We start from the raw sequence: 15,533 nt of genomic DNA on the forward strand, positions 1-15,533 counted from the left end.
CATATTCCAAGAACCAAACCGATCTAATGGAAATCCGGCTTAATCAACTTTTAATTCCCTAAGCAAAGAAGCTTTCGAGAGGTAATATGTTACGATGTTACGTTATTATTATTTTCATAAACTTTATTCAATTTACACAAAAATAACATTACGATTTATATACGATGAATAACAATATTCTAAAGAAAAATGCAATGATATATCGTCGACTATCATCTAACGATGCAAAGCCCTGATACAATTTAACGCAGCTTCGATCTGTTTTATTTTTCCAGTCAACGCGAATGCATCGCAAAACAGCATAACATCCCTTAATAATCCCTCGCAATAAATGAATTACGGTTAATACCTCGACGTATCTGGATCATTAATTAAACTGATCCGAAGCTTACCCGTGACAACGTTCTATCGCTGTGTTAGCCCCCGTTTCAAGCACGGACAACGATCCCCTGGATCAAAAGGGGTTTCGTGGTCAAAATCGAACGCCCTGCAACCCCTCGCTCTAACCGAAAGGATAGAAGAGAATAGAATCCTTTCGGACGATTCAATTACGGCAACTCGAGCAGGGGTTGTGATCTGTAGCTAGTACACGAGGCGAAAAAAGGGACAGGGAAGGATGGGATGCGCATTTCGGGGTGCATTTCGACTAGAATAGTCAATTACGGTTGCGTGGCGCGTGCTTTTTTCGCGAGCAATCTCACGGCATTGTGAAGGTGAAATTTAGCGGAATTATCTGGCTCCCTCCACGTTAGCCGACGCCGATCATTAATCTTTGTCGAAAGTTGCGAGTGTCCTTGAACCTTATGCCCCGCTGCGTTCATCAATTCTCAATGCAAAAATTGACGGCTGCAGCAGTGTACCCTGGCCGCGGAAACTTGGTCGGAACAAACGATATCGATTTCGAGACCGGATCGGACAGACGACGTTGATCCACTCTTTTTTGCGGCGAACCTGATAAAAGTAGAAGTGGATAATCTAGTTGCGATGTGGGCTCACGTACCGACGTGAATAGAGAAAAGAGAAGCTATATACCCTGTAGGCCGTAGGTATCGTGTTCAAGAGCTCCAGAGGCTCTTCAGAACGAAGGAACAGAAGAGACGAGATAGATCAAAGGAAAATTATACGATGAAAAGCTTGCGCTCGGTTTAATGAAGCAAAACGATTCGAAAAACGATTCGGAACACGAATCGAATATTGTTCTACGGGATTTATAAACCATACAGATTGGCATAATAAGCTCGTAATAACTGTTCGTTAAACAATTGCAGTTATGATAATAAATTGTGGTTCAGGCTGGGTTGTGCATAATAGGGTTATTAAACGAAATGTGTCCTTTTTATATGTCATACGCCGGGATATGTGCTGTTTGTGTATTGCAACATTATGTACGAAACAAAGTAAACACCGGTAGTTATCTAGATTTATAGACAAAATGTTATTTTGACAAGAAGTTACGAAAGTATTATGTGAATTTTAAATCGTAAATGTAGCGAATTTATAATTGGACAATTTGGAATTAAATAATCAATATATATATAGTGTAATATTGACTGAGCTATATTCTTATATTTTCAGTATTTTTTAAAAGCATTGCACACGTTCTTACTAATCATACTAATTACTATTTTAATAGTTGTATTTCAAATAACATTTACTGAGAATGAAGAGAAAAAGATACGTTTAGTATACAGTAAAAAAGTTTATTGCCGTAAACATTAACTCCTAATATACTCACACACAACATACCTATCTATTATACTTGACTACTACTACGTAAAATGCTTGAAAAAGGACATGCTTTTTAGTTCATTCTATACTTGCAAGAATTATTAATTTTTCTATCTTGAAAAAGAACCTTAAAAAAAACTTTTTTGCAATTTTTTATTTCTCGACTTCTCTTGGACTGGTTTTAATTTTATAGTCCGTTCGACAACAATTTTACTAAGTTTTAATAAGCAATTTTAATAAACAAAAACATCTGTTCAATTTTATCATCGTGAGCGACCCAGCTTTTACATGAATTAATATTTAATTTCCATTTCCCGCGCAATATCGACATGGAAGACGGCGTCGAAGCGTCGCTTATAATGTCGCGTTACTTCGAAACCCCCTAACAAAAGCTTTAATTAAAATTCTTATAGCGCTACCGTCAATAGATTCGATTCCATCGACGAAGCGGAGCCAGTAGAAAGAGAGAGACGTGCGTTATTTCTTATTAATAAACTTCATTTATCTATAATTAGTCCTGAACCGCGTACTAATTACAAAACACAAAGCGGTCCCCATCTAACTGTATCACGGTTTCTTACATTGAGAATGAAATTCCCGAGAAACTACTTCCTGATTCGGCACGTTACCATCTACGAAGCGAAATCCTACGGACTGAAGTTGAAACGATCCTCCTCGGGATTCTCGGACGATTTCTCGAGCATGCAATTCCTGAAAGAGAGAAAACGAGATCTCCTCACGGTATCTGCTTCGAGGCGGAAACACGAGGCACCAATACAGAGAAAAAGCAGCAGGGAATGACTGGACACGCGAATGGACATAGCACATTTACCTATGTAGGAGATCAAAGGTATCGTGGAGCACGCGTGCAACCTGCTACAACCGATCCTGCTCCCCATGGAGTCGCCTTCTTTTCACCGAAGTACCGGGAAGTACGCGACATGAATAGAGGTTCAAATTACCGCTTAATCGTAACCAACGACTAAACACGATGGACTTTTGGTTTAATTCTTCGTGGCCTAGTTTAAAGTTCGAAGAGAAAGATTTCTATCCTGAATAGATTCTATCCGATACGCACTCATAGTAGCAACGCAAATATTTTCAATAGAAACTAGTTCTATTTGACCGAGGAATTTAGTCGAATTTCATTGTCGCGTAACCATGGTACTGTTTTCGGAAGTTTTTTTAATTGAAAAAGATTACAGCAGAAGAACCCGATAAATAAAATTTTATTATATAGTTTATTTTATATTTGTACGATAAGAATTTTAAGATTCAGCACGTTGTCAGTCAAACCTTATGCCATGGAAATTATCCTTTTATTTGGATTTAGAGCTAGATATACTTTTTTTCATTGTCTTCAAAGTCTTAAAAATACTGCGTGATAATATTAAAATATTGAAGATAGTAGAATGCTACTTAAAATAATTAGATGATCGACTTTCGAAAACTTCGTCAATCTATTAGCTACTTTTAGAGCACTAACATTTTTGGATCTAACAGGTTGTTTTCTTTCTCAGTAGTGTGATATTAAAACCCTCCTGTTTGCTCATCAAGTGGCTTTAAAATCGGAAAATAAAAAGAATATGATCTTCAATCGATATCGTTCGATACGATTATAGATGGAAAAAAATGTTTAACTTTTAATGTTTTAACATTAACGTTCTTCATGCGTTATTTGTTTGCCTCTAGATACAGCTTTACAGTCTTATGACAAGGAATATCTACATAATTAAACAGCTTCTGAGAGAAGTGAATTTCCTTGACATTAAAATCATTTAACTATTAAAACTTCTGCCGCTTGTATCTTTCGCAAACTTGACGCAACTTTATTATTGCAAATGAATAACGTGATGAAAATACTAGAGGTCTCTAGGATAAGCTAGATTTAAAAAATTTTTAGCATTTTAATCGTCGATATAACGATAAATCGTGGCTTCAGCGACGCTATAAAATTCTAATAAAATCCTATTTTTTACAGAGAAATTTTGTTCTCCTTCCAAAAAAACTTGCTTTGCGGAATGGACTTTAGATTTAATCATTTCCGAATTTCGACGAATAAATAAATATTCACAAAGAGATCAGACTGATTGAATTAAACGAAAGTAAAGCTAAAATTTTTATCTTTTTTTTACAAAACTCATATTTTGTATTGACAAAAGAACATGTTATGTCTATACGGGATTATAAAAAGAGACTCTAAGACTTTACGAGTCTATAGTCGTCACCAGGAGGAATAAGAAACGTCGATGTTTTCCATCAGTTTGGATATAAAACCGATATACCACATGTGACATTTACCTTTTTTCCAAGTGTTATATTACACGATATACATTTTCTACCCTTTATCATCAATCTACCATAATAATCGATGGATGATAAATAAACGAAAATCTGTAAGCATCTCTGCGAAAAGAAATTCAACGAATAAAAATTGGGAAATTACGAAGTTCATTCTCATTCTGTCACCACCAGAGGTTCTATAAACTATTCTTTTTTTTTTTAATAAACTCGTATAATTACTTAATCCTCCATCTGCATGCTGGGTCGTTTTCGGCCAGTAATTTTAAGTGACTTTTCATTTTCCCCATATTTTTGTTTATATCTTGCTTTGCTTAAAAAAATAACACGTAGCAATAAAAACCATCAGATGTTATTCTAGAAACTTGGAGGAGTATTTAAGGATTTTGGAGGATTTTCTCAAACACAAAAACCTAAAAAAACAACTGCATGATTATAAACGACTCAGTATACAGAAAAAGTAGATAAGTATGTCGGAAAAAGTAAGATTGCAGATGGAGTGTTAACTACTTAATTCACGTCATGAATTTAAGATAATAAAACAAAGGCTATAATACTAAAATATCGGATGAAGTTAAGCAACTGGAACAAGTTCGAAGATGTCGACACTACTCGATCTTGAGATTCCTAAATTCTGTTATTGCCTACCAATAACAATGGAAACCTTGTTCGCAAGTCGTTTGCCAGACGAAATCCGCTAGAACCGTACGACCTAAGACTGCGACATTTACGTCAAATGTATTGAAAGAGGAAAAGTAAGTGGGACGGGATGTACGAGTAGCTTGGAACAAAACGAGCAAACCGTCTTGTTCAGGCTTCCGTTTCCGACATTTCCGGACCGTAGTCAAGGTCATCTCCGTTCTTCCATCAGATCGTCCCACTTATTGGCACCGATTGCATAATCTCCCGTGTTACCTCCTGGCAAAACTAATTTATTACTCAACGATCATCTCCGCTCATCCGATCGACTATCGCCGGTGGAATGAGGATGTCCTCTATACTCTATACCCTTCCCTGGTATTTCGCTATACACGACCCCCTTGATTATGTAAAAGAACAGTTTGTGTATGTCACGTTAAATATTATACGTATACACACGTGGACCTGAACGATGTTACATCGAGAGAGCGATCATCAGACACCCGACGCGTTGTAAACGCGGCTGTGCTTGACAGCCAATTTCAAACCATTTCCATGGTCAACTAATCCAACATCAAATAGGGTCAAGTTATTTTACACTCCGTTATTCATAGTTGAAAATCATTCATCGCTTGGACCGTGTTGATGAACGTTTTAAAGTTTGTCTTAACGGAACTGGGTTAATTTTATATACTATATTATACCATATTATATTATATATTAGGTTGTCTGAAAAGTTTCTTTCGTTCTGTAAGGAAATAATGGATGCACAACATTTTCCGTTTTATATTATTTTATCGAATTACGTATGATCCATTTTGTTCTATCAAAATAAAAATCACAACGTTCGACAGATTAGGTTTCACGTTTGTATAAAGATGCATCGTTGTAAAAGACGAGTCTGTAAAAGAAAGACACTTTTCGGACAACCTAATACTATAGCGCGGAAGGTAATGCAAGGTGTTAATCATAATCAAAGAATCATAAGTTATTTTACGATTCATTGTGTGTTGAAGTAATTTTTATTTTACGGTATGCGTAGAGAAAAAGAAATTCGATTTCTTTACATCGCGGTTGTAGAATTTTAGTCGTACGATACGCAACGTGTGTGATTAAACGTTACGTGTTTTTTACGTTATGATTTTTTAGAGTACTCTCTATGCTAGTGGTTATTTTGTTGAAATATTTCAGATATTCGAATTAAATTTATAATTTCTGATCGAGAGATTGGGTAATAGTTACTTTGTTATAAATTGTTCAGGTTATTTCGTAATAGTATTCACATTCGAGAATTACTCGCCGTAGGTTGCAAATATTCCTGAATTAGTTATCATCCAATCTCCACCATTCCATTGTATTTATCGTTTGGAGTACACGATTTGCGGCTTTTGAGTAAATCTGGTTAAAATCTTGCTCGACTAGCAAACAACGAAGACAAATAATAAATACCTAATGGTCTTTAAACTATTAAATACAAGTTTAAACAATAATATATTAAAACAAGGAAATTCATTCAGAGTTTCCTAAAAATTAAATATTCTACGTATTCAATTCATCATTTATATAATTTATATAATCAATAATATGAATAATTTCAAATAGGAAATTAACTGCTATTCTGCTAATTATTGATTAAATTTAATTTGTATTCCAACGAATATGTAAACGAAACTGATAGGACATTAAATTAATTAAAACTGATTAAACAATTGTACTACTATGTTTAATACGTAATTAACGCTACATATATTTAAAAGCGTTAATCGTAATAACGAGACGAGGATATAGGAATTGTTACTTTTACTGAACATCATAGTCAAGAATAAATAATGAAAAACATGTATATTCACACGTATTTTAATAATTCAGCCATTATTCCAATAAGCACATTAACAAGGTGTACCAATTAATTAGATTTTGTCGCGATAATGAAATCAGAAAGGTTAAACTGAAATGAACTGATGTGAACAAAGCAGCATTGTTTAGAAGCTATTATCACGCACAGATGACTTGATATCAGTCTTATAATCAGAATATTATTTTAGCTTTTAATTATAGGCTGCATTCTCGTGTAACGAATAAATGCTAGTTTTTACTTCAATTCCATGTGCGAACGCTGCGTTTCCTTAAGAAGCAGCAATTATTATTAAAACTTCAAACACAGGTTTATGAAAAGAAATCATTGTTTATAAAATCACCTATTTATTAGCATTCGTTACGTAAACTGTATCATTAATGATAGTTTTACCTCACGCTTGTTGCTTTTAATTTCAGAACTCTGTCAAATCTAATATTAACATTAAATTAAACAAGTAAGTATCACATATCTTAGCAGCTTTGTTCAGATATTGGAAGAAAGAGAACAAATAACAAAATATAAAAAATTGAAAATGTCCTTTCCAGACATATATTAATATCTTATTTTAATAAATGACTTGAAAATGATCGGTGGTAGTGTCTAAAGTGGAGCAATATTTTACGAAACATCCTAGAAATTTCGAAGCAACTGTTATATTTTTTAAAGCTATTGTTATTTTTCTTGAAATCATTCAAAATATAGCCAATGAAAAACTGAAATCTTTAAGAAAAGTTTGCTACCTGTTCAATTCATCTACCTTTTACACATACATATATATATAGCGAAATAAGAACAAGTCACTAATTCTTAATGGAACATGAATTTTATCACAATAATATATATACATAATATGTAATATACAATAACAATATATAATACTAAATATTTTGGAAACGAAAATAACGAATAAAAATAATTGAGAATACTAAAATGACTATGTTATAGAAAACATTTTCTCAATTCGATCAATCATCAACAACGCATCTGTTTCATTAGGCGGATAAAATTGCTTCTACATCACAGATACGAGAATTTTTGATTACATAGACACATAATCGAAAGTCAGGTGATTGTACTTTGTGATTATCAGATTCTCGATAAAAAGTGTCGCTTCACCATAGCCAAAATCAATAAAAGAATTTCTCAAACATGTCAACCGCGCTTTTATCGAAGTTTTAATAAATGAATGCATCGTGTGTTCTCCTGATACCATCCTTATCAGGTTATCAGTAATCAAATACGCCTGATGCGTTAACATATGAAGGATCTCAAGAAATTCTAGCGGCTGAACAAATGTGACTTAAAAGGGCACAATTTTTATAATGCATCCAGCTTGGAGAAGCATTTTGGTGCTTCCGCTCGAAAAAATCAGTAAAAGGAACCTTGCATTTTTCGCGTTTTTAGTCAGCTTTTTATTTCCAGACAATCTTCTTGAAGAAGCCAGCAATGAAATACGATCGTGGCCGAACTGCTTCTTTTCAGCCTCATATTTATTCAACAGGTTAGACGGAACGAGTATAAAAGTGTTTACACTTGTTGAATAAGACACAAAATTAATGTAGCTTATATTTTCCGCACTTCGTCTACTTCCTTCAAGAATCAACTTCTGCAAGTAAACTTCTCTTACGTAAAAATATCTAAGCATATCCATCAAATATGTACAGAATCATTTAAACATATTACTTCTCCATGAAATTTAGAAAATAAAATTAACGAAATAAAAATTATCATATGAATTAAACTTTGTTCAAACCTTTTAAGGGTATTACAGTAGTTTCCTCCATATTCGAATCTCTATATTAATATCCTATGCTTCCAAATAGCTTTTCACTTTTTCTGGAAACCTTGTCTAAGTTGTATCTTGAATTGTATCTGAGTTGTACTTTTGAAATACATGTAGGATATGTATGATATGTTTTTCATATTTGCAGAATGATCCCTACTAAAATGCAGGATCAATACTTGCGAAGATTGATCAAACATATAAGAAATTATATTTAATTTCGCAGTGAGTCAACGCTTCGTTTATAAGCGACGAAAATTACATACACGTAAGTTTTACACAGATTGAAATTGCAAACGAAAGTAATCAAAACGTACCTTCTTACACTAAATCATCCGAAAAACTCAGAGAAAGGCTTTTGAGGTACAAAAGAACGATTTGTGTTAAAAAATGTATGTAATCAAACGGCCGAAAAAAAATAGGATTCTTAAATATTGAAGCTAACAATTTTCTTATGATCAGAAATGTGGTTGTTCCAAAAGTTCCATTATTCGGACATTTTTGTCCAACTATCAAATCAAATATGAGATACTTTACTGCATTTATAATAGAAATATAAATTACAATTCAACAGGTTAATATTGGCAGAGTAAGCATAAGTGTTTACACTTGTTGAATTATATATATATAAAACTATAATTCATAAATATATGTATACATAAAAATTTGCAAACTCATTTTAAATTATTATCATGTAATTTGCAAAATACATTTCTCTAAAATTGTTATTTTGTATAATAATATATAGTTTAAGGAAAAACTAAATGACACAGTTTCGATAAAAATTAGAAATTGTGATTTTAAATATTGTTGTTTCAAACGAATTAATATAGATGTTTAAACATTTCTGTACGAGCATTTGTTTGAAATAAGAAATTGAAGGAAAAACATAACGAGTGATTTCTTTTGTAGAGAAAGAACTTTTTTCAGTTAGAGAATAAGATTAATGGGATTTTTACTTTCCAATTTTATCCTGTTTTTCTTCCTGCAGCTTTTCTTTCTAAAATTGTGGGCAATTGTGCCTGCATGATGGATTATATCGATTCGAATGCAGCAAGCGATAAACCAGGTTCTTTCCTTAGATTCTATATTACGAAATCAATCATAGATGAAGGGTTACGCGTATCATCGAAAGTAAATAACATTGCCTTACGTCAAATGTCCCCATCGTTTAATTAAATCGTCATATATTCTCGACATTCTAATAACAGCCAATAAATTTCTGAGATATTGAAGGATATTGAAAGATGAATGGCTGATTCTACGTATAAGAAATCGTAAATGAAATTTCTGACATTCTACCTCACAGATTCCACTACAAACAACCTCGAGCTTCTTGAGTCATATGTAGAACTCGTTATGTCATAAAATCTACATACTACGTAATTTTTTTTTTTCAAGAATTAATCTGTTATAACCACGATCTGTAGGAAGATCTCCTTATATGAAAAATCAACTTCCTAAGATTATAAAATAACATTTGAATATATAGGTATACTAACACGATAGATCTCATCATGTATGAATTCTGCTTCGCTTCTCTCGCATATTCGATAACATTCCGCGCAAAATTGTTGACCTTGGTCTCGTTCTAAAATCAAAAAGGATTATTTTCATCGTACATTTGTCGCTGACCTATTTCAACTCGAATTATTTACTGTTTTCGTTCATGGTACGAGTGCAAACGAGCAACAAACTTCTACGACTTTGCCTGTAGTCGTAGAGACTAGCCGAACCGGAGACACGTTATTTTCCTCAAATAATTCCAATCGTTATTGTGACAACTTGACGACGCAATAAACATTTCCACGAGACGTTCGTTCTGTCGACAAATGGTACCAACTCGAGCACCCTGCGTCATTTAGAAAATGCACCTTCCTCGGATATGACCCAAGAGGATTTGGGTCACGAAATATAGAACGCAGCCTTAATTCATGCATAAAAATATGTGCCCAAGAAAATATTCAGCTTTTTTATATTTACATTTTCGCCTCGATATGGCTCGAGAAGCCACTCGTTCCCCAGGGTAATTTAATTCGTACTTGAGCACCAGATGAATTTGTGAAAAAGAAATGTAATTACATGGACTTTATACACGTTATTTAAGACATTTTATTACATTACATAAATATTAGACACGATAGTATGCGTTTCTTACTATTAGTATTAGGAAACATTAAATAACTGAGCAATACAACAGAATTGCAACGAACTATCTATAAAGTGTGATTTGAGGAAATTTCTACAGATTTAACTCAGAAATTGTTTTATAATAGTTTTCTTCCTTAAAACTCGTGTAAGTTCGTGGCCGAAGCCAAAGTATTTAAATAAAATGGAAAAGTATAACATATTAATATTATTGTTTATCGATTCCGTTCATATTTTATCGCATATTTTTTGTTCGTAAACAAATACTCATGACATGACACAATGCTATTTCGAGTAATTTGATAAATTTGCTATTCTTATCTATAAAAACATAGTTTTGCGCCTATTAAAAATTAATTGAAGAAACAGTTATAAAAAATATATAGCTTATTATCTTGGCTAAAATAAATATTACTATGTACTAATTGCAGCTAAATTTAAATTATCTAATGAATCTTACAAATGTAAGAATGATACAAGAAATAAGTCCAAGGCCCTCTTTCACAACTGAATTAACATCATTAGCGAAATGTCCCAAGTTATAAGTTACAAATCATCAGTATTAATAAATACACTTACATAAAATAATGGATTTTGTAATAGAACAAATGAAATTTTACAAGTAAATTTTACAAATTATAGGTAAATTATCCGATTATCCTATTTGATGAAAAATTATAAAATCATAAAAACAGTCTATAATCTATAATTTGAAACCTGTTAATTCACCAATATTATTAGTTAATAAACTATTGTACAAGAGAACCCAAGAATATATATACCTCGTACGTGTCGTGAATAACGTAATTCTCCTAAATATGAAATTATTCCTGTGACAGAAGAGTGTAGTAATATGTTGTTTAGTAAAGAGTGTTGAAATGGGCTAAAGTTGAAATTTATAGAGCCAGTTTTAAACTCGACGTTTGTTTCCATACATTTGATTCGTCTTTATTTGTAGATTGTAGGGCACGTTTGTTTTGTATGTGTACGTTTACATGTACAGTCGGTCACAAAAAGATTCGGACGTCGTGCAATCTTAATCTCTAAGTTCTATATTTTCAGTAAATGTGCAAGGATAACAAAAATGTATTACATTGTATTATTTACTCTATATAAATAACAGTAAAAAAAGAATTTTTGAGTTATTATTTATAGTTGTCTAAATATTAAACGAAACACTGAAAAGGTGTGACTTTTTATGTCACAAAAAATTTCGGAAACTAATACTAATTATACACATAAAACTAAATAATTAAATTATAGCACGCTAACAATTAAAACTGATAATGATTAGTCACAAATATTTAATATCTAGTCGGTTATCCCATATGTTCGATCGCATGGTGTACCTAAACGTAGGTTTTGGTACAGTGAAAATAAATTCTTTTAAATAATCAACGTTGATTTATTTCCATTCTACTTCCAAATGTTTTCTTAATTGTTTCTTAACATACACTAGGTATCATGAATTGACTTTTCCTTTTCTTAGTGAAATACATATTATACAATTTGTTCGGGACATACGGGATATGCAATGTGTTCCCGAAAACCCATATTATACAATACAAATATACAGGGTGGTTGAAAATTTACAGGGTACAGACAATTTTTTTCTAATTTTTTTTTTTTAATTTTTCCATCGAGACAACGATCTACAGTGAGATCCGTTATAACGAGACGTGATAAAGTGCACGCGTACCGGGCGAAAATTCAAAGTCGATTTTCTCGAAAACAAAGCCTTAGACGAAAAATTGTTATTCTATATTTTCGACTTCTTTTTTCGCATAGAATCACCCCCTTTCCGCTTGTACCACCAGTTACCAACCACCCTGTATATATATGTATTCAAAACTCGTATCTCGACTTTTGCGACTTTTGGTTCATTGTGAAGCATTCTTTACAAACGTTGTATACAAACACTGGCACTACTTAATGACGAATTAAACTAAGAAATTTCTGAATATTTATCTTGCGTCCGCAATTTTTTGTAAAAAAATAAATAATAAATATTCGCTCTTTATCAGTATTTCGATTAATGTTTAGATTAATGCAATACAATTTTGTTGATCCTCGTACATTTACTGAAAATATGGAGCTTAGAAATTAAAATTGTGCAGTGTCCGAATTTTTTTTGTGTCCGACTGTATGTATGCGGTATACAGTCTGTGGAAATGTTCAAGGTATTTGAAAGGTCGGTTTGCCTACAGGATTAGAAGATATGCAGAAATATGTGAACAGTCGATATGGGACACTGATTTGGAAAAACTAAATCGTTCTAATATTTGTAGGTTGCTGTTATATATAGATTATATTCAGATAGAAAATCAGTGAAGATAACTACATTGACAATTCAATAATTTATGAGAGAATTAAATTCAAAATAATATAACCCTCATTTCTCTCTTTCCCTTATTCACTGCACCGATTTTCCGTTTTTAGATGAAAAATTGAGATTATCACATGTATTTTAGGATATAAATTTATCCGGCTCTATCTGCTAATCCTTAAATAAATTAAGAAAGAATTATCGGGTTTGTGAAATTTTTGTCAAAATATTTTAACAATATCATGAAATACAAGGTAAGATGTAAGATGCAAATGTTTGAAAGTAATTCTTGAAAAGAAGAACAAACTCATCAATTGTTCCATACAGAATTATATACATTTTTAAGAATAGCAGCCTTGCAACGAATATGGAAAGAAGCAGATATTTTACAGTATATTAATAATTACTGTAATCTGATAAATAAATATAATTTTTGCCAGTTCTGCAACATATATATGCATACATTTAAAAAAAATCATCACTTATTAAGTATCCTATTGTATAAATTATAATGTTTATTACATTCATTAAAGGTAAAGAACATTGTTATGAATTAGAATCTAATCATATTATGAATTATGATCTAAAATTACTCTAAAATTATACTTTGTAACAGAAACTCAAACAAAACAGAAGCATCTAAAAGCGATATGTTTTATTACCCATTATGTATAAACCTAATCTATAATAAATATTTCTTAGTATTTTTTGCTCAAATAAATAAAACAAAATAAATAAGTAAATAAAACCCTAATACGAAGTCAAATATTTAAGTATCAACATTTCAAAATTGATATATATCATAACTAAAGTTAATACATATTGCGTAAGTCATAATACCAATTATACAAAACGATGACTACCATAAAGTTTCAACATTTAGCTCATTTAAAAACAGCCTAATATATAAGACCTATGAATTTCACTCTTATCATTTTAACAAATCACACGTATCATAATTTTTTCCAAAATTAACCTTTTTTTTTAAACTTTGAAGAAACAAAAGGTTCCCTGAACGATTCTTTTCTCAACCACAGATAAGTCAGTGCGCGAGCGCGGTTATCCAGAATGAGCCCCCGAAGGATGCACTGACCCGGACAATTCCGGAGCTAACCTCCCCTACCAACATAAAACGCGACTACTGCTGATCGAAATCGGCCTACCTGTGGATCGCCATTCGTGGTTCCGGTGACGTGGTATGCCCGCGACATCCGAGGGCTGTCGGAACCTTGAGAAGGTCGCAGGAAGACAGATGATGCCCATATTCACGACAATTCCAGGTGTAACTGCCACGATCGTCTTCCTTTACGGATTGCTGCCTCCTGGGACCGGCATTGTCACCTGTACCGCCACCACCCTCTGAGAGATAGCGAATTAGGGGACGACGCATCGCATGAGGATTCTATTTCACCGGCACATTCGAAATACCGCCGCGCGAAATAACAAATGCCTCGATCTCTTCGTATTCGAATGAATCGACAGATATCACGTGACTATGACAATAACCTGAAGTAGTTTGTCCAACAGATCGTTCAACAGGAAAAATCCGTAGCAATTTCTGTCAAGTGTTTCTGATTTACACGGCCGTTTCGCTTGAACACTACACGTCGATCACGTTCATATTCCGGAACGACGTAATCGCGGCACGAGTCCTCGCGAGACTATGTACGTACTTCTTGCGCGAGTGTTTACGACCATACACCCCCCACCCTCCTGCCCTACCACTATTTGTCTTACCTGCCACCCACAGTCCTGAACCGTACCGAGCATCAAACGTTAGCCGGTAAGGTGGATAGCTTTAAGGGGTTGATAGTCGTATTCTGTATTATCGACTGCTTTTGTAGATGTCATTACTAGTCTTTGTTTTAATGTTTCTAATAGTATAGCTAAGTGCAATATACCTATTGCGTTACTATTAAATTAATTGTGTCATAGGTGTAGAAAAGAAGTTGTATAATGATATAATAATAAGTATCCATTATCTTGTAATTATTTAATGAACTATATACATAAATGCAACTTCTATATTTTGGAGTGATTTTCTATTAATTTATGAAGTTAGAAAAGAAAATATGGTATTTTATATTTCAATCATGTACTTCTTTATTTTATATTTTACTTTATATATTATAGGTTATGTGAACCATGCAGTATTGATTAAGGTTTTCAAATACAGTACCTTAAATGCAAACATTATGTTTATCACAATTGAAGCAATAGGAAAATAAAAGCAGACGCTCAGCCATTAACCTAAAAAAAATTTGCATAAATAACTATTGAAAAATATACATATTAGATGAAAATTACTCTATCTTTATTTCCTTGATATTTATTTAACATTTAACATTTTCATGTAAAATATTTAGCCATAAAAGTAACAATTTATATATCTGTTTAATACTTGTATATTTCCTAAATTCTTCTGTTCAGCAAATGTTTCTAATGAAAGTATATCCATACAAAATAACCAACTCTGATAAGAAAACCCACATCCGGTATACTAGAATTCACAAACTGCTTTACAAGCAGTAGATAACGAGATAAGATTTGCATTATGCTAACAAAGTATCCATGTAAATAATTTTACATTGAAACAAAAGATATATTACTAACGTTATTAGAAGTATCAACACTCCATTGTTCTAAATACACTTTGATAATGGTTATGCACCTATGACATTTACGTCATAGGTTTAAAATAAGTATGTACTGCAGATGATATTACACAATGACGCTCTTGTGACATTACT

The 15,533-nt window shown here is 32.6% G+C and overlaps 1 protein-coding gene across 1 annotated transcript in view; it reads right to left on the minus strand.

The window, feature by feature from the left end:
* Positions 1–14,443, minus strand: part of LOC117207298 (rap1 GTPase-activating protein 1) — a 251,108-nt gene extending 236,665 nt beyond the window's left edge. The window contains exon 1 of the mRNA XM_033447351.1: positions 13,947–14,443. Coding sequence (XP_033303242.1) covers positions 13,947–14,173 — 227 coding nt within the window. The 5' untranslated portion in view covers positions 14,174–14,443. The remainder of the gene's footprint in view (positions 1–13,946) is intronic.
* Positions 14,444–15,533: the final 1,090 nt, after the last annotated feature.

The sequence above is a fragment of the Bombus bifarius genome, unplaced genomic scaffold, assembly GCF_011952205.1.
Source record: "Bombus bifarius isolate JDL3187 unplaced genomic scaffold, Bbif_JDL3187 scf7180000008026, whole genome shotgun sequence".
In the NCBI taxonomy this organism is placed as follows: domain Eukaryota; kingdom Metazoa; phylum Arthropoda; class Insecta; order Hymenoptera; family Apidae; genus Bombus; species Bombus bifarius.